General features: G+C 40.4%; 1 protein-coding gene and 1 long non-coding RNA gene across 5 annotated transcripts in view; one reads left to right on the top strand and one right to left on the bottom strand.

Moving 5' to 3' along the window:
* The window catches only part of Nars2 (asparaginyl-tRNA synthetase 2, mitochondrial), a 113,653-nt gene that overhangs the window by 58,917 nt on the left and 34,468 nt on the right, over positions 1-20,268 (top strand). For all 4 annotated transcript variants that reach the window (XM_052158492.1, XM_052158485.1, XM_052158509.1 and 1 more), the window contains 3 exons: positions 8,910-9,042; positions 16,526-16,624; positions 16,730-16,767. In XM_052158492.1, the coding sequence (XP_052014452.1) occupies positions 8,910-9,042; positions 16,526-16,624; positions 16,730-16,767 (270 nt within the window). The remainder of the gene's footprint in view (positions 1-8,909; positions 9,043-16,525; positions 16,625-16,729; positions 16,768-20,268) is intronic.
* The window catches only part of LOC127665898 (uncharacterized), a 56,119-nt gene continuing 46,984 nt past the window's right edge, over positions 11,134-20,268 (bottom strand). Inside the window, exon 3 of the long non-coding RNA XR_007973520.1 lies at positions 11,134-11,457. This is a non-coding gene — a long non-coding RNA (uncharacterized LOC127665898). The remainder of the gene's footprint in view (positions 11,458-20,268) is intronic.

Here is a 20,268-nt window from a genome sequence, read left to right as displayed (position 1 = left end):
AGGCAGAGACAGAGGCCAGATATGTGAGAAGAGAAAACTAAGAGAAAAAATGCAGTGTTAGGTATTTCAAACAAACGGGATGTTTGGAGTAACAAGGCCATCCGTGCCTTGTCTTGGAGCACAGAGAGGGCCCCTCGGGCCTGCTGCCTCCCCGACCTCGCCCCTGCCTCGCACAGGCCTGCTCTTGGCTTCTTGTGCTCGTCAGGCTCTTTGCTGTCTGATAAGGTTAGAGCCTCGTGTTCCTTTACTGGAATGTCCTTTCTAATCCAGTTGGAAGGAGTGGCTGGCACATCTGCTCTTGGAACAAACAGGGTCATTGCTGAAAGTTGTACTTAATTGTATGATTAAAATTAAATTTTTCCCGAGTCTCAAATTCTGTTCCAAGTAAAATATAAATACATGTTAAAGAATAAGTATTTTATGACATTTATTGTGTATGTCTTTATGTGTTTACACATGTATACACACACACAAGTCTAAGGACAGGTTATAGGAGTTCAGAGTTGTTTTTCTTCTTCTATGTGAATCCTTCCATGTGTGTACAACACACACACACACACACTCACTCACTCACTCACACACACACACGGATATCTGAGGACAGGTTATAAGAGTTAGGAGTTGGTTTTCTCCTTTCATGTGAGTCCTTCCATGTGTGTACACCACACACACACACACAGATATCTGAGGACAGGTTATAGGAGTTAGGAGTTGGTTTTCTCCTTTCATGTGAGTCCTAAGGATTAAACTTGGGCTATGCCTCCACCCATAAAACTCACTGGCAGTGATGGTTTAGAAGAACTTTTAGGTTCCAGAAAGCAGTCTTTCCTTAAAGCACCTGGCCTGTTGAAGCGATGAGGCTACACTTTATACCTTCTACAAGCGCAAGATTTAAAAAAAGGAGAGAGAGAGAAGAAAAAAGAAAACTGAAAGTGACCGGAATCTACTTTGGGCATGTATCAGTATTGACTGTCAGCCGGGCGGTGGTAGCGCACGCCTGTAATCCCAGCACTTGGGAGGCAGAGGCAGGCAGATTTCTGAGTTCAAGGCCAACCTGGTCTACAGAGTGAGACCCCTGACCCCCAGCTCCTAAGCAGACAGGTGAAACCAGCCCTGCCCCCAGCTCCTAAGCAGACAGGTGAGACCAGGTTGGTTTAGAGCAGTACAGTTAACAGTCGCTCACTTGGTGAAGGAAACACCTAGCAATTTCTGTTTTGTTTTGTTTTGTTTCTTTTAATTGTTTTATTTATTTATATTCCAGCCATTCCCCGTCCCCCTTCCAGTTCTTCATCCCACTCCCCTTCCCCCTCGCCCCAAGAGGGTATCCCACCCCCACCCCCACACTAACATTCCCCTTCCTTGGGACCTCAAGTCTCTTTTTTTTTTTTTTTTTTTTTTGTAGTAGTTATGAGGAATGTGGGTTTTCTTTTTTTTCTTTTTTTTTTAATTTTTTTTATTCGATATAAATTTATTTACATTTCAAATGATTTCCCCTTTTCTAGCCCCCCCACTCCCCGAAAGTCCCATAAGCCCCCTTCTCTTCCCCTGTCCTCCCATCCACCCCTTCCCACTTCCCTGTTCTGGTTTTGCTGAATACTGTTTCACTGAGTCTTTCCAGAACCAGGGGCCACTCCTCCTTTCTTCTTGTACCTCATTTGATGTGTGGATTATGTTTTGGGTATTCCAGTTTTCTAGGTTAATATCCACTTATTAGTGAGTGCATACCATGATTCACCTTTTGAGTCTGGGTTACCTCACTGAGTATGATATTCTCTAGCTCCATCCATTTGCCTAAGAATTTCATGAATTCGTTGTTTCTAATGGCTGAATAGTACTCCATTGTGTAGATATACCACATTTTTTGCATCCACTCTTCTGTTGAGGGATACCTGGGTTCTTTCCAGCATCTGGCAATTATAAATAGGGCTGCTATGAACATAGTAGAACATGTATCCTTATTACATGGTGGGGAGTCTTCTGGGTATATGCCCAGGAGTGGTATAGCAGGATCTTCTGGAAGTGAGGTGCCCAGTTTTCGGAGGAACCGCCAGACTGCTTTCCAGAGTGGTTGTACCAATTTGCAACCCCACCAGCAGTGGAGGAGTGTTCCTCTTTCTCCGCACCCTCTCCAACACCTGCTGTCTCCTGATTTTTTTATCTTAGCCATTCAAGTCTCTTAAGTAAGTTAGGCACATCTCTCAGGCCGAACTGGGCAGTCTTCTGCTATGTATGTGCCCAGTGCCTTGGCCCCGCCCATGTATGCTGCCTGGGTGGTGGCTCAGTCTCTGCGAGCTCCCAGAGGCCTGGGTTAGTTGGGACTGTTAGTCTTTCCATCCCTCTGCATGGCCCCGTCTATCTGCTGGAGGTGGACTGTTTGAGTTCCCTTTCCCCACTGTTGGACAATTTGGCTAAGGTCACCGCATTGAGACCTGGGAGTCTCTTATCTCAGGTTTCTGGGACTTTCTAGAGGGTCCGCCCCTTCCTACTCCCAGAAGCTGCATATTTCCATTCATTCTGCTGGCCCTCTTGGCTTCTCTTCTGCCCCCCGCTCCCCCCCCCCCAGTACCTGATTCTGTTCCCCTTTTCCTCTCCCCTCTCCCACCTAGGTCTCTCCCTGCCTCTGCTTCCCATGATTATTTTGTTCCCCCTTTCTATGTGGGATTAAAGCATCCTCACTTGGGCCTTCCTTGTTAAAGGTCTGTGGGTTATAACCTAGATATTTTGTACTTTTTGGCTAATACCCACTTATCAATGAGTACATACACGTGTCCGTTCAGGTCTGGGTTACCTCACTCAGGATGATATCCTCTAGTTCTATCCATTTGCCTGCAATGTATGCTATTCTTATCTTTAATAGCTAAATAGTATCCCACTGTGTAAATGAACCACATTTTCTGTATCCATTCTTTGGTTAAGGGACATCTGGGTTGTTTCCAGGTTTTAGGTATTACAAACAAGGCTGCTATGAACATAGTGGAGCATGTGCCTCTAAGGCATGGTGGAGCATCTTTTGGGTATATGCCCAAAAGTGGTATAGCTGGGTTTCCAGGTAGAACTATTTTCAATTTCCTGAGGAGCTACCAGATTGATTTCCAGAGTGATTGTACCAATTGGCAGTCCCACCAACAGTGGAGGAATGTTCCTCTTTTTCCACATCCTTGTCAGCATCTGCTGTTACCTGAGTTTTTGATCTTAGCCATTCTGTAGAATTCTGCTCTAAAACCATCTGGTCCTGGGCTTTTTTTTTGGTTGGGAGGTTTTTAATGACTACTTCTATTTTCTTATGGGTTATGGTACTGTTTAGCCAGTTTACTTGATCTTGATTTTACTTTAGTACCTGATGTCTGTCTAGAAAATCATCCACTTCATGTAGACTTTCCAGTTTTGTTGATTATAGGCTTTTGTAGTAATATCTGATGATTTTATTTTTAATTTCCTCAGTTTCTGCTTTTATGTCTCCCTTTTCATTTCTGATTTTGTTAATTTGGGAACTCTCTTGTGCCCTTTAGTTAGTTTGGCTAAGGGTTTATCTATCTTGTTGATTTTTCCCAAAGAACCAGCTGTGGTTTTGTTAAATTTTTTTTGTATCATTTTCTTTGTTTCTCATTGGTTGATTTCAGCCCTGAGTTTAATTATTTCCTGCCGTCTACTACTCTTGAGTGAGTTTGCGTCTTTCTGTTCTAGAGCTCTCCAGTGTGCTGTTAAGTGGCTAGTATGGGATCTCTCCAGTTTCTTTATGATGGCACTGTGTGCTATGAATTGTCCTCTTAACACTGCTTTCATTGTGTCCCATAAATTTGGGTATGCTCTGTCTTCATTTTCACTGAATTCTTGGAAGTCTTTAACTTCTTTCTTTATTTCTTCCCTGACCAAGTTATCATTGAGTAGAGAGTTGTTCAGTTTCCATGAGTATGTGGGTGTTCTGTTGTTATTGTTATTGAAGTCCAGCCTTAGTCCATGGTGCTCTGATAGAATGCATGTGATCATTTCAATCTTCTTGTATCTGTTGAGGCTTGTTTTGTGTCCAGTTATATGATCAGTTTTGGAGAAGGTTCCATGAGGTGCTCAGAAGAACGTGTAGTCTCTTGTTTTGGGGTAAAATGTTCTGGAGATATCTGGTAAATCCATTTGGTTCATAACTTCTGTTAGTTTCAGTGTGTCTCTGTTTAATTTCTGTTTCAATGACCTGTCTATTGGTGAGAGTGGGGTGTTGAAGTTTCTCACTATTAATGTGTGAGGTTCAGTGTGTGTTTTGAGTTTTAGTAGAGTTTCTTTTATGTACATGGGTGCCCGTGCATTTGGAGCATCAATGTTCAGAATTGAGACTTCCTCTTGGAGTTTTCCTTTGAGTATGAAGTGTCCTTCCCCTCCCCTTTGATCCCTTTTGTTGACAGTGCCTGTTTTAGGGCCACTGTAAAGCTGCCTGTGTTTCACTCCCTGTCAGTGTGCCTGCACTGAGCTGATGTAGAGGGTGACATGGAGGCTGGGGCATTAGAAAGGATGCTGATTGGTCTCATGCAGATTCAGTTCTCCAGCTGAAGAGCAAAAAAACTCCTGTATTCTTTCTAACTGCGAAACCTAGTTCTTCAGAAAGAATAAACGGTCCTACATTCAGGGACCATTTTATGTTAATCTATAGCAACTTGAGGGTTTCAGAAAACTCCACATGCGAGAGAAAGGGACCTCTGAAGAGCCACCTTTGTAATTTCACTCCCCCCACCCCTAAAAGCTGTTTTTGTAGGCATCTTGATTGATGTGTATTGGATGTTCTTTTGTTATCTTAAACATCTACTCCAAGCCCAGGACTTCCCTTATATGGCTCTCATCTTCCCAGAATTTGGCACGAAAACGGTTTTTAGTGCTGAGTGTTTTCTGCTGCTCTCCTCTCACAGTATGCAGGCCTTTCACCTGGTTTTGTGACTTATTTTAGAAACTGTCCTTGTTCTTTGGTTTTATTTTAAATGTTGGTTGGTATACACTTTGCTACACTTGATATAGCCAAAAAGCTAAGAAGCAATTTTTAAGCCTTGCTGCAAATGGTTTCATGGCTGTGGAAGGCAGAAAAAAGGAGGAAAACATGGATTATATTAAAATGAATTCTTTAGATCCAGAAACAAAATTATTGCAAAATACCTTATCTACAACAAGCCTCAACTACTTAAGAAATTTGAGGCCAGCCTAGGATATATAAACCTTTGCCTCAAATCAATAAATAAACAACAATTGCTACCCATTCCATAGTATTCTACATAGAATTGCCAGTAAGAGGCAGTTTCCCTTGTGATTTGAACTGTTTTAACCAGAATTCTTTAACACCAATTCTTTTACACCAATAGCAAATATCTTTTAAGTAACAAACCTTTGCTTATATTTCAAAGCTTCCAAAGTAAATTTCAGCTTCACTGCCTGTGTATTTATGGAAGATTTCAATAAGATACACTTGAATGTTAACATTTTTGTTTATACAATGTATCCTTGTGTGACAATGCCAGAATTACCATTTTTAAAAAGTGGATACTATTGGCAGCTAATCTCAGAGAGCATAACCCTAAACTGGAAACTCAGCTTTTACCATTTGCATTGGTGCTTGGAACAGACCAAAATTATTTGACCCATTTTAGATACCTATTTCAGTATCCATTTTAGGTACTAAGTAGCAGCCTGAATAAGTCTCTGAGCGCTTTGCTCTTTGTGTGCTGCTGATAAGGATGTGTGCCCTCCCAGCTGATGCCGAGGAAGCCTGGCATCATCATTAGTGCTCATTCATCAGTGGGAGCACCTGTTTTAACTAGGCACTGGAGATGCAGACATGAATAAAACATGATTCCTGTTCTGGAAAATTTCGTAGTTCACTGTGAGAGGGAGGATATTTAAAAACATAATTACAAAAAAAATACAAAAACACCATGTAATTACATATGAAAGTGAGACATTTTATATAATAATATGTAGATAAAGTGTTGTAGTACTATATAGGAGGGAAATAAGTTGGGGGAGGGGTGATAACATTTCAAAAATGAAAGATATTTAGGGCAAATTTTAAAGGTTGGGTGGAAATTTGTATTTGTATTTGTACAGCTCAGGGACATGTAGGTAAGAAGAAAATCTTCAGAGAGCTGTAGAGAAAAGCTCCATGGGGAATGAATAGGAAAGTTTCCTTTTTTGGAGGAGAGTCATTGAAGATTTTTAAATTTTACTAGTATAATCAGATTTAACTTTAAGAACTTGTAGTAATTTGGAATCAGAGGAAGACAGGAAGCAAACACCATATCTGTTGGGCATGCTTGATGTATACCTCTGATCTCATCACTTTGGAGGCTGTGTGTGGAATTTTGAGAGTTCAGTGCCAGCTTGGACTGAATAATAGGACCTGTCTCAAACAAGAGCAACCAAACAAAAGAAGACTTATTATTTCCAAGGCAAGGAAAGGTTTACAGTAACAACTACTGGGGAGATAGAGTCACTATACTTGAGAGCGTTTTTGCAAAGTGTAAACCAGTAAAATTTGTAATCAAAATGATAGTGGCATCAAGGGATGGGAGTGAGGAGTGAAATCTGCCTTAGTGAGTAGCAGATTAGCAGAGCTGGGGAGACTTGTGAAAAACATGGGTTGTCAGCTTGCACAGGGTAGACTTGGCCTGTTGAGAAACATTCTGGTAGATGGGTCAGGAGCCTAATCATGGGAGAGATGTAACTAGAAAAATACTGTTACACTTTTATTATTTACTTTTCCATTAAATGATGATGTTCTCACAAATTTACTGATTTTCAGGTCTCAGGAGAGGGACTGCAGAATCAAAATGTAAATTCCTAAGCTTCTAACCAACTGTAAAGGCCCCTGGGGAGGGGTTTGCTGATTTCTATTACAATTATTTCACTTTTTAACTTACCCCAAATATCTTTTGGGAAAAAATTGGCATATATTTTTTAATTCCAATACTTTCTAAACTGTGTGTACTGATCATGACAAAAGTAAGTTCAAGACCAAAGAAAAGGGAACATTAAACCTTTTGTTGTTATAAAAACAAAATTTAAAATTAAATTCTCAAGAAATGCTCATTTAAAATTTTTATACTTCTCTAGTATCAGTTATTGCCTTGATTGAATATGAGGGAGACTATCCATTATTGAAGAACAAAGCTGCCGCATCTACCTCTAGGAGGAATTTAAAAACTAGGGCACTACTACATTTAAATACTACTACATTTAAATAGTTGAGTTGTGTTCTTTTTTGAAATTGAGAAGGTAGATAGTTTTTCAAAAATCTTCCCAAACCCCAAGTTTTATGTCACCTAAAAGATTCAAGTGGTTGTAAAGAATTTAAGCAGACCTTAAATAGATGAATTGTTACTATTTTCTATTATCTTTTATTTGTTCTTTAACAACTCCATATGTACATACAGTGTATTTTGCACATATCCAACTCTCATGTCACCCTTTTGAGGAATATCCCCAGAATATCCCCCTCCTTCATGTCTGTCCATGTCTCTGTCTCTCTCTCTCTCTTGTGTGTGTGTGTGTCTGTGTGTGTGTGTCTGTGTGTGTGTGTGTGTCTGTGTGTGTGTGTGTGTCTGTGTGTGTCTGTGTCTGTGTGTGTGTGTCTGTGTGTGTGTCTGTGTGTGTGTTGCTGGTCTTGATCAGAGCTGCAGTGAATCCATGAGTGCAATGCTCATGTCGTGTCCAGAAGACAGCATTTTACAGCATTCCTTTCTATCATCTGCCTCTTAAATTCTTAGTGCCACATCTTTGATCGTCTCTGAGCCTTGTGGTTAGGGTTGATATGGATGTCCCTTTTCAGAATGAGCACCCAACAGTTACTTCTTGTGAGTACTTTGACTAGTTATAAGTCTCTGTGTTTACAGCCCAGAGCAGGACAAGGCTTCTTTGGACAAGATTGAGAATACCCCATACCCCACTAATCAATGGCTATAAACATACTTAGGAAGTAATTTAATAACATGTTTTTTTTTTTTTTTAAGCAAAACAAGAATGATAGTTTCCCCTTAAGGCCTATAACCTTCCAATCCATGGTCTTTTGGCCAGATTTACAGTATAAGGCATGAATTGATTCCTGTAGAGCAGGTCTGAGAGCCTATCAGAAAGCAGTTGGTTACCCCAATAACCTTCATACCACTGTGCCATTGGTCTGTCACATCCTGTGCTGGGTAAGACCATTAATGTCTTTTTTCCCAAAGTGACTTGCATATCACCTTCCAGTACTATGAAAACTAGTTACCAGGAAGTTTTCAACTCAGTCCCAGCTTGATTTCTATGTCAGTGTAACTGAGGTGTGCTATGTCTTCGTTAGTAGGGCTTTATAAACTAACTATGGCAGACAAGCAAGAGCACAACTTTGGGGGCCTCTTAGGCCGCCTTGATCAGCTCCTCATAGACATGATATGCCTGGTACTGAGATTTGAGCTTCATAATCTATATCTACTGAGGGTGTTACATGGTAATGACATCTTGTGTTTAAAAATAAGTTGAGCAAACCACATAAAATTCTAGTTTTCATTGTTATTAGCTCAGTTCTCTTTCTTGGGTTGTGCTGATTTTCCTTTACTTTATTCTTCATTGCTTCGAAATGTAGCAATCTGCCTGCTATACTGCCTGCTGTATAAGGCCGCTGCAGTAGAGTGCACCCAGGAGTGGTTATATTTCTATATTTAGAAACCATAGAGTTTATAAGGCAGTTACAGATTCCTCTGGGATAAAATGGTTTCTATAAATGTAACATTTTTAATGAAACTATTATTATCCCCCATTAGAAAAATAGAGCAGAGAGTATGTATGTGTTTGTGGGCTCAGCATAGATGCAAAACATTTTTTTCTTAAGAGCTGAGGGTATTTTAAAAACTTACAATGAATCATGTGTATTCTGTTTTTGTTTCTTAATTCTTGAATTGCAGAGCTTTTACCCAAGTATTTACCTTTGGCCCGACATTCCGAGCTGAGAATTCCCAGAGCCGGAGACACCTGGCTGAATTTTATATGGTTGAAGCAGAGATTTCATTTGTGGAAAGCCTTCAGGAGCTCATGCAGGTAGGTATACAGTTTGTCATTTTCAGGAATCTCTGACATTGTAGTGCTTCTGCATTATAGAGATTCATGGGGTGGAGGAAATAGGAATCCACTTAATTAATACACCTTAAAAATTCCTACTTCACAGAGCAGTTGAGATCAGGCGTGTGTGTGTGTGTGTGTGTGTGTGTGTGTGTGTGTGTGTCTGATACTAATTACTCAGACATAATTAACTGTTACTATTTTAAATTCTCTATCAGTAATATTTGGATAGTCTCTTAGTTTGGATTTATAATGTTCAATTTTATTTAACATAATAAAAAATAATGAATTGTTAGCTTTACTTTCTACTCATTGTATGTCTTAAACTCCTACTCACCCAGTAAACTGGCATTTTACACCATAGCCACTAAGGTAGGGAAGAGCCATGACCTTATGACCCTGTCCTTTTCTCTTAAACTCTGTAACAGATTTATTGCCACCAGAGTTCCTTTCTTTTCTTTTTTTAAGTCACAGTAAGAGACAGAGACAGGCAGGCAGACAGACAGACAGACAGACAGACAGGCAGAGTTAAGAAAGAATGAGAATAAGTACCCAACCAGGCCAGAGGTCGAGGATCCCCTTGGAGCTTGAGTTACAGCAGCTGTAATCCCGTCACGTGCTGGACCTGAGCTTGCATCTTCAGTAAATAACAGCTGAGCCGTCTCTCCACCCCAGGTTTTTGTTTAAAATTATTTCATTTCATTTCATTTTATTTTATTTTATTTTATATGTATGAGAGTTTTACCTGCAGAAGTCAGAATAGGGTGCAGACAGTTGTAAGCTACCTTGTGAGTACCAAGAATTAAACCCAGGCAAGAGGTCTCACCTGCTGAGATCTCTCTCCAACCCCTGCTGGCAAATGTTGTTGTTGTATCATATCTTTTTTTAAAGTCCATTTGTTATGCCCCTCCTAGTCCACCCTCCTACAGTTCCTCATCCTCTCATCCCATTCCTCCTACCCTGTATCCAAGAGGATGTTCCCACGCCTCATCTACCCCACTAGATCCTCCCCACTCCCTGGGGCCTCAGGTCTATCCAGGGTTAGGTGTATCTTTTCTCACTGAGGTCAGACTAAGCAGTCCTCCGCTATATATATATATATATATATATATATATGTATATGTGTTGGGGGGCCTCTTATCAAATAGTGTATGCTGCCTGGTTGGTGGCTCAGTTTCTTAAGAGACCCTGGGGTGGGAGGAATCTAGGTTAGTTAAGACTGCTGGTCTTCCTGTGGGGTCGCCCTCTTCCTCAGCTTTTTCCAACTTTTTCCTAATTCAACCACGGGGGTGGGGGTGGGGGCTCAGACTTGTGTCCATTGGTTGGGTGTGAGTATCTGTATCTGACTCTTTCAGCTGTTTGTTGTGCCTCTCAGAGGACAGTCATACTAGGCTCCTGTCTGTAAGCTCACCATAGCATCAGTATTAGTGTCAGGCCTTGGAGCCTCTCCTTGAGCTGGATCCCCATTTGTGCCAGTCACGGAACTTCCTTTCCCTCAGGCTCATCTCCATTTTTGTCCCTGCAGTTCTTTTAGACAGGAACAATTCTGAGTCAGACCTTTTGACTGTGGAATGGCAACCCCATCCTTCCACTTGATGCCCTGACTTTCTACTGGAGGTGGATTCTACAAGTTCCCTCTCCCCACTGAAGGGCATTTCATCTAAGGCCCTCCCTTTGAGAGTCCTCCCAGGTCTCTGGTATATTCTAGAGGGTCCCCCCACCTCTTATCTCCTGAGGTTGCCTGTTTCCATTCTTTCTGCTGGTCCTCAGGGCTTCAACCCTACTCCCCTCCACCCCCCCAGCCCCCCAATACCTGATCATGTTCCTCTTTCCCCCTTCCTGCCACCTCTGATACCCAGATCTCTCCCTCTCTCTGCCTACCAGGATTGCTTTCTTTACCCTATGAAGTAGGATTGAGGAATCCTCACTTGGGCCCTTCGGCTCTGTTAACCTTCTTCAATTCTGTGGACTAATCCTGGGTATTCTGTAGTGTGTGTTTGTGTGTGTGTGTGTGTGTGTGTGTGTGTAATATCTGCTTCTTAATGAGTACATACCATGCATATTTTTTGGGTCCGAGTTACCTCTCTCAGGATGACATCCATTTGCCTACAAAACTCAAGATGTCCTCGTTCTTTTTTTTTTTTAATAGCTGAATAGTATTCCGTTGTGTAAATGAACCACATTATTTTTTTATCCATTCTTCCATTGTGGGACATCTGGGTTGTTTCCCGCTTCTGGCTATCACAAATAAGACAGCTTTGAACATGGTGGAACGCCCTCTGGCATGGTGGGGCATCTTTTGGGTATATGCCCAGGAGTGGTATAGCTGGGTCTTCAGGTTGATCTATTTCCAATTTTCTGAGGAACTTCCGGGAATGCTCTTGAGAACACTACCTGTAAGGAAAGGATCAAAGGGCAAAGTTGAACTTTGTTACTTCAACAGAGATGGCTACCTTTTCTGTGAGGAAGACAGGAGCTAGAAATACCTTTCCCTTCTGTGTACAGGAGAGTGGACTTTTGGGCTTTCCCCTATCACCCAGTTATTTGACGTGGTCAGCTAGCCTTAAAGAAACACAGCCTTGAGTAAGGCAGTGCCTTTGGGCTGGCAGTTCCTGAAGAATCCGTCAGCAACTAACATTGCCAGCTCACGTACTTGGCCATGCGTCGTAATGCCTTCCACTGCTTCTGTAAGTCAGTATCGCTCATGGGACAGTTCTGCTTATCCTTTCAAGGAGCAGGCAGTGCTGGGCAGAGCAATTACTGCTAAGATGTAATGGCTAAAGACAAAGATGGTTTTCAGGGCCTTCCTTATCACTCACAAAATGCATTTTCCTCCCCTGAGGAATTAATTCAAAATGCTAGTAATGCCTCTGGAATCACCCTGTTGCTGACTGTACGGAGTCAAACTCTGATTCTTAAAGGATGGTATGCATTCCTTAGCTAGCTTGATTTGAGCCCACCACCCAGTGTTATTTTTCTTAGATACTGAGAGCACTGTAAGGAAAGGAAACACTCTCAGACCTCCCTGTATCTGCCTCTACCTCCTTTCTATTGCCTCAACATAAACACCAAACGGAAAAGTTATGAAGGTTAATATGTAAATTGTTAGACATGTGATAAGATTGCAAAATACTTTCATTTCCTCAAGTTTTTTTTTTTCATAAGAACATTGAGAAATGGTTAAGTGAATACCACTGTGGTAAATGCAAACTGAATGCAGTTCCAGTTTTCATACGATGCAGCAGCTCACAGCCATCTTTAACTGCAGTTCTAGGGGATCTGATGCCTTTTGGTTTCCACAGGCACCAGGCATGCACATGTGTACAGTCATACGTACAAGCAAGACACTGATACATATAAAATAAAAAAATAAATCATTTTAAAAATGTAATAAAATTTAAAACATATTTGAACATATCATTACTCTGTTCTGTTTTCTCTCATTCATTCTTTCTCCATTGTTTGAGTTGTTTATAGATATTTTAACTGATGGATTTTTTAAGCACTAATGATAAATGTCCATGAATAAAGTGAACCATGACAGCAGTCATTTTATCCAGAGTATCACCACCCTAAGATACTCTTGCTGGTATTATTTCATATATATATTTCAAAATAAGTGTGGGAGTAATAAACAAGGTCAGATGAGCGAAGAGAGATGAGCCATTGTGTATCTAGTGGTTTCGGATGAGGAGGCAACTCCTCTGACACTCTGAGAAATGCACAGTGGTTTTCTATGACAGCTTTGATTTATGTCTGTTTTATTAGTATCACATTCATGCAAACTGTAAGTTTTAGAGCATATATCCACCTGGTACTATGACTGCAGTCAAAATATAGAACAATTTTGCTCATACAAAATAGCTCTGACTTGTTGCTGCCTTGCGTTCTAACTCCGCCCACTGTCAACTGCTCATCTTCCCTGTCACTCTTGAGTAATTTGCCCTTTGCAAACTGTCATGTGAACATTAGTGTGTGCATATCTGACTGTCTTCTGCCACTTAGTGTACTATATATCAGATTCTCCTGTTGTCTGGGTAGTTCCCTGACACAGGTGCACCACCCTCATTTACCATTCTTACTGAAGGATAGTTACGTTAGTCACATCTTATAATTAACTGTGTGACATGATTATTTATGCATTAGTCAGTCTTGGAAAGCAATGAAAAGAGTTTCTATAAACCTTCGAGTGCAGGTTCTGTGAGAACATGGTCTTCATCTCTCTTGGGTGAGGTCCAAGGAGTGAAGTGGTGAGATCTAAGGTTGATGTTTAGGTTTTTTCCAGGAATCTGTCTGGTTTACAGGGTAACTGCACTGTTACATTCCTGCAAGCAATATGCAAAGACCATTCTGTCTACTCAGTGCTATAGTCAAGGATGTGCTTGTATCCGTAAGTCTGTGAAAGAGACAGACAGTTCAATATGCACTGAATGAATATGTGCGATTCTATTAGCTACGCACCAAGTATCATGCTGTAGTTTTATTTTGTGTTTCCCCAATGTACCTTGAGGCTTTCTGTGTTAAACATCTTTTCATCTGCTTAGTAGCCATCAATTTCTAGTCTTGGTCAAGTTGTTTGTTTTCTTGTTGAGCTTTGATTGTTTTGGTTTTTTGAGATGGCATGGCTGTGTAGCCCTGGAAGGCCTTGGACTCAGATGTTCTGTCCCTCCACCCCCTGAATGTTGGGAAGACGTGCGCCTCCACACCTGGCTCTTTGTTGGTGAACACTGAGATTTCTTCACTTTCAAATCCTTTTTTTAGATACATAATTTGCAAATATTTCTCCCAGTGTTGGAAGTTTGTCTTTTCACTCTCTTAGCAATATCATTCACAGAGAAAGGGTTTTAGCTATGGTGAACATTAAGTTGCCAATTTAGATTAGGATATGGTAACACAAATCTATATTCCTTGACTTGAGAGGCAGAGGCAAAAGGATTATAAGATCCAGGCTAGTCTAAGCTAACAAATGAGGATGATTCAAAAATACAAAACAAGAATTGCCATAAAAAATAAATCTTAAAGACCCTGTCTCATAATAAAAAAGTAAAACAAAATAAAAATAAAAAGAAGAACACGCATTTGGGCAGTTTCCTTCATAATTGCACAAGACCTCTGACTGGTTTTGTGATTCTTGGTGCTGACTCATGCAGCCAGTAACAGCTAAACACTGAGATTGGGTAAGAATGAGGTCTCAGCTCCAGCAAGATGGCTCCGAATGGACAAAGCACTTGGCCATGTAGTCCTGACGGAGTTCAAGCCCCGGAAGCCTCAGAGGAAATAGAGAAGCAGCTTGTGAAAGTCGTCCTCTGACCTCTACCACAGACTGCAGCACACGTGTGCTGACACAGCCACTCAGTTAACTGTAACCATAAAACTCAATATTAAAAAGGAATACTTAAGTTTGGGTGGCACGTTTGCTACTTAACTCACTCTACTAGTGGTACTCAAGCATATATTGTCGAATGACTCAAAATATAAATCTTTTTTCTGAAGAGATAAAAAAGTAGCCTCGTGCTTCTTTTCTCCCAGTGCATTTAAGTTTTGACTCTGTACATACATATATATAACCTTTCTTCATGAATTATAAGTAATTAATTATTAAAGATTAATTTAGTAATTTTTATAAACATACCCCTCATCGTAGTTCCTGGTTTTAGCAGATGTGTTTATAGGACTTAGTCTGAAAGTCAGAGTTTGGGATGGAGGGCAGGGATTTCCATCTTCAAATTACATTTTTTACTCGCAAGACAGCAGTGAACAACCCAGGTGGTCAAAGACTTGTTCTTCCATAGTCCAGAAGGACCACGCAGTCCAGCTGCCTTTTCTCTCCTCTTATGGTGGCTTTGCTCTGTAATTGAGGGACATCACTCAGGTACTTGTCTTTGTCTGTCTCACTGCTGTGTTGGAAGGTGATAGGGGCTGGACCTGGATGTGGAGGGCCTTTAACCACTGATTGATTATTCCTCTATTTTCAAGTCCCCTGACTCTACTCCCTCTCTACTGGATTGGTCTACTTTTCTTTTCTTTTTTTTAGAATGCAATCATTCTGTATATTTTGAAACAGGATCTCATATATCCTGGAATGATCTTGAACTCCTGACCCTGTCTTTACCTGTCCAGTGCTAGGGTTATTGGTGTGCCTGTAACTACCACTGCTAAGCTGTCCATCTTGTACAATGTCAGGGAGCTAAGCAAGCGCTCTCCCAGCTACACCAAGCTCCCAGACCTATGCATATCAGTGGTTTACATTTTATATTGCACTAGTAGTTAACTGTCTTGAGATGAAAGTCTTTTCAGAGTCCAGTTTAGAGAACACGACCTAAGTTTGAACTCAGCTAAACAGGCTGGTACCTAGCATCAGTTTCCAAATTGCCCCCCAACAAAACCCAAGCCTAACTCCAGTCTCTAAGCTAATCCCCAACAATACCAGCATTTATATATAAAGTCTTGCCCCGATAGACATTCAGGGCTCCTCCACCACCAAAACCATCCTGTGTGATAGTGGTGTGTTGGGGGTGGGGTTGAGCTAGCTCGATTAGAATAAAGACCCTGCTGTGAGTTGCATCAGATCGGTCCCCTCTGTTTTGGGGGAATCACTAACATTTTCCTGACACTACAGTCTCCTCTCCTGTAGACTACAAAGCCCTTTGAATACTTTGGCTTGGTTTTATCTATTCCCTTCAACTTTTCTTTATTATTTCATTTTTTAGATTATTCTTGTTTTCCTATCCCCCAAATTAGTTGTTGTTACTGTCCATGCTATTGGTAACTTAGAAACTCAAACTCTTAGCTATGTGTGGTGGCACCATTAATAATCCCAGTCTTCTATGTGAGTTTGAGAGCAGCCTGATCTACACAGTGAGTTTCATACCATCCAAGGCTGCTGAGAGCCTGTCTCAAAAGATAAGTTATTAGACAAATAAAATACTTCAGAAATATTATCCATTCTAGTTATTGCTTTCTTCTGAGGAAAACATGTCATCCCTGAGTCTTACTGGGATATGCTTGATAGAATTAATTCTCATATACTAATTTATATTTTATATTTTAACAAACAAAGATATATACAATTATTGTTTAGATGCATGTTTTGCTTCTCAAATTTTCAAGTTTCCATTCATTTACCATTCACTGATCCAATCACTTCACAAAAAGTTCCCTCTTCACAAAATCTAATATCATGCATAATTCTCTGAACCAAGAGCTAAGCTAACACAGGATTATAACTCTCACAACAGTTCTGTGAATGAGGTATTATGATTGCCTTAATTTTGCAAGTGAGTTTGTCATTTGACAACTCATTTCAATACCAATATTGATCGGAGTCACTGTAGTACATTCAGAGATTACCAAGCTCAGTGAGTTTTTAGTTGCTGGAAGCTGGAGGGAAGTCCTTCAGGCCCTGGAGCCTTGGAGGCTTTTGTGTAAGCAGCTGCTCATTCAATGGTCTCATTCCTCTTAGGTCATGGAGGAGCTCTTCAAGGCCACCACCAAGACGGTCCTCTCACACTGTCCTGAAGATGTTGAGCTGTGTCACCAGTTCATAGCTTCTGGCCAGAAGGTAATAAGCATGTGGATACAGCCAAATTCATAGCTCTTTAATATATTAATTATATATAGTGAATGTAATTACATTTAAACTCTGTTCTATTTTTGTCTTGTCAAGGGCAGACTAGAACATATGCTAAAAAACAACTTCCTAATGTAAGTAAATATTATATTTTTTTTTGGATTTTGCTCATACTTGACTACTGTATCACATTGATTTATAATTTTTGTTAATATATCTCTGTGTTTATCATACCAGATTGAGGCAAGACCCATTTTCTAATTTTTATTGTTCTTACACTTAGCTCGTAGTTGATAGCCCATGTGCCATTGAGTAAATGAATTATAGCAAGATAATAGAATATAGAAATTGTGCTTTGTATTACTAAAATTTATACCTTATATGGTAATCCCTTAGCATCCTTGGAGATTGGCTCCCAGAACCCCAGCTATACTAAAATTTGCATGGTTAAGGCCCTCTATAAAATGGCATACTACTTGCATATAACCCATAGCCATCTACCATATCACCTCTAGAGTGCTTATATCTCATCCCAACTATCATAGTGAGTATGTCAAATATCATGATTAGACCCCCAAAGTAAACTAAGTAGATCACAACATGTTTCCTTTTTTACCTCAAACACTTTGGAAACAGTTTCTGGAAAGGCAAAGAAATATCCTTTATGCGTATCAAGAAACATACTTAGACTTTTAGAAGCCCATTAAGGATATCCAGTGTCAGAGCTGTAATCTGAACTTGAGAGCCATGCTTTAATTAGGAGGGAGTGGGGGTGAGAGGAAATGGAGATCATTATCCCCAGAAGAAATCTTTTGAATCATTATTTCTTCATAATGAAACATAACAACTGTATAAAGACTACTGCTTCTTAACATTTCTCAGTTTAACTGGTAGATCATACAAAGTAATTAATGGACTAGAACAATAGAATGTCTCGGAAAGAGCTGCAGACAAACTATTTTTTATGTATAAATACTTAAGTTTTGAATGTACTTATCACATTATAAAAGTTAATCATGTTTTAAGTCGAAGCAATTAGCATTACTAAGTAGTAGAGTGAGAAGAACACAGTGCCTATAACTCTTTCTCGGGTGGAAGGCATGAGAATGTAAGCGTTAGACACTATCTTAGCCACTGAAAGCAGGGACTGAGGCAGCAGACTGCCTCTTACTTTACATTCGAGATCTCTGGCAAGTTGTTCATATTCTCCCGAAGCTTCAGATTCCCTTCTGCACAATACTCAACTCTTAAATTATTACTCCCACAACCAGCCACCACCGCTGCTTTCTTAGAAATGCACAGAGTGTAATTTGAGTAAAGTGTTCACTCTAGAACAAAGTCTGTCACTCAAAACATGGCTTTGGGAGCTGGCTTTGTTTATACTGTAAAAATATTTTCTAGTTCATTTGTATAGGTATGAATTCAGAGCAGAAGTTTGTACTAGGTAGATTAAGTTCAGGCTTTATAGATTTTCTTTTTAAATCATCCAGAATACTGTCACAGTATCTTTTCTTATAGTTTGCAAGGAAACTTGCAATGTTTCTTTGCTATGTTTGTGTTGCAATGTTTCTTTGCTATGAACATGTTCATATGCATCTGGTACATGTACATTTTTAAGATCTTGTAAAAGGGAGGCCATTAACTTTGGCAGTATACTTCAGAATACATAAAAATTAGGTTTTGATCTAATAATCCTATTTTCTCATATGCATTAGAGAGGTGTTTAGTCGTGATTTATAGTAGCAAAAGATTGGAAACATCTAAAATACCATTAATGGGTAATTAGTTAAATACATATACATAAGTATACTTAGAATGTTATGTTTTAATTCAAAAAATGATGTTCCTGCCGGGCGGTGGCGCACGCCTCTAATCCCAGCTCATGGGAGGCAGAAGCAGGCGGATCTCTCAGTTCGAGGCCAGCCTGCCCCTCAGAGTTCCAAGACAGCCAGGGCTACACAGAGAAACCCTGTTTCAAAACAAGTGGCTGTAGCTCAGTTGGTAGAGCTTCTCTCAGGAGAACGTTATCATGTTCAGTCCTCAGCATCACAGAAAACTGCATATGGTGGCATTTGCTTGTAATCCCAGTGCTCAGGAAGTAGAGGCAGAAAGATCAGGAGTTCAGGGTTACCTTCAGCTAGCCAGGGCCACATGAGACCTTGTCTAATGAAACAAAGTTTTCATTGCAATACAATGATCAATAACATACAATCTTGAGTAAAAGTATATATGATATATGCTCTGACGTTGACTAAAATAGGTGTTATAAATATTCACATATTTACTCATAATCTCCTAAAAGAGTACAGAGGTAGTGGTAACAGGGCATATAATATTAAGAGAAGGGGCTGGGAAATTTTCTCAGAAATTCAGAGCAGTGAATTTTTACAAAATGTTCTTACAAAAGGACCCAGTGCAATTCTCAGTACACACATAGTGGCTCACAACCATCTACAATTCCAGTTCAGAGGTTCTAATACCTTCCAGTGTACTCCATAGGCGCCAACACACATGTGGTATACATACACATACATGGTCATAAATACAACATAAAATAAAAACGTGAGGAGAACTAACTTCATTGGATGTGGAACAAGGCAGGAGAATATGTGCTTTTATTTTCCCGCCCTCCCTTTCTACCTTCCGTTCCTTTTTCTCTCTAACCATCTTCCCCCTTTGTCACTCTGACTAGCCTTGAACACTTGGACTTACCTCAGCTTTTAGGTGCACATTCTCATGCAATGGAGTTTTCTCACATTTGGCATGAGAAGTTCTCTTAGTGAGAAAACCAGTGCTAGTTTTCCTCAACAGTCAGTCCTAGAATGCTTAAAATATTTTTCGAAGGCTTTTACCAAGGCCTGAAGAAGTGCTCATGATCTGACTGTCTTCCCCCAGATTTCTGCCTTGGTCAGTATGCTCCATTCACCCTGGCCTTTAGTTCCTTCAGTGGGGCAGACTGTTCTTCACAGAAGGCCCTGGACTTGGCATTCCTTTGTCTAGTATATTACTCCTATTTATTTATACAGTTCCTTCCCTCCCCTCCCCTCCCCTCCCCTCCCCTCCCCTCCCCTCCCTTCCCTGATGCAGTTTTCTCTTCAGATGTTACCAACTCAGAGTACTTTTCCTGAACATCTCCTCTAAGATGGCCGACACCTGCCCTGCTATATTTTTCTGTGGAATAGTTCTCTATCACTGTTGTTATTTGTTTAATTTGCCCCACACCTCCACACACACATCCTGGCCCCAAAAAGATGCCCTCTGCCCTCACATACACACATCTTGGCTCCAAGAAGGCAGAAGCTTTATTTTGTTTATATCATTTCCAGTACCTAGAGTAATGCTTAGCATCTAATAGCTGTAACGTACATGTTTGCTAGATGAATAAATAACTGTTAACTTTTAGAAAGGCCTTTTGCTCTTTGAGCCTCAATATTTCACACCTTTCAGTAGAACATTGGCACAGCATGGGTATTGTGAAGCTCTGCTTTTTTTTTTTTTTTTTTTTTTTTTTTGGATTTTTAGTTTTTTTGAGACAGGGTTTCTCTGTATAGCCCTGGCTGTCCTAAAACTCACTCTGTAGACCAGGCTGGCCTCGAACTCAGAAATCCACCTGCCTCTCCCTCCCAGAGTGCTGG

Source organism: Apodemus sylvaticus, chromosome 1, assembly GCF_947179515.1.
Source record: "Apodemus sylvaticus chromosome 1, mApoSyl1.1, whole genome shotgun sequence".
Classification (NCBI taxonomy): Eukaryota; Metazoa; Chordata; class Mammalia; order Rodentia; family Muridae; genus Apodemus; species Apodemus sylvaticus.
Note: the sequence above shows the minus strand (reverse complement) of the source record. Positions and strands in the feature narration are given on the sequence as shown.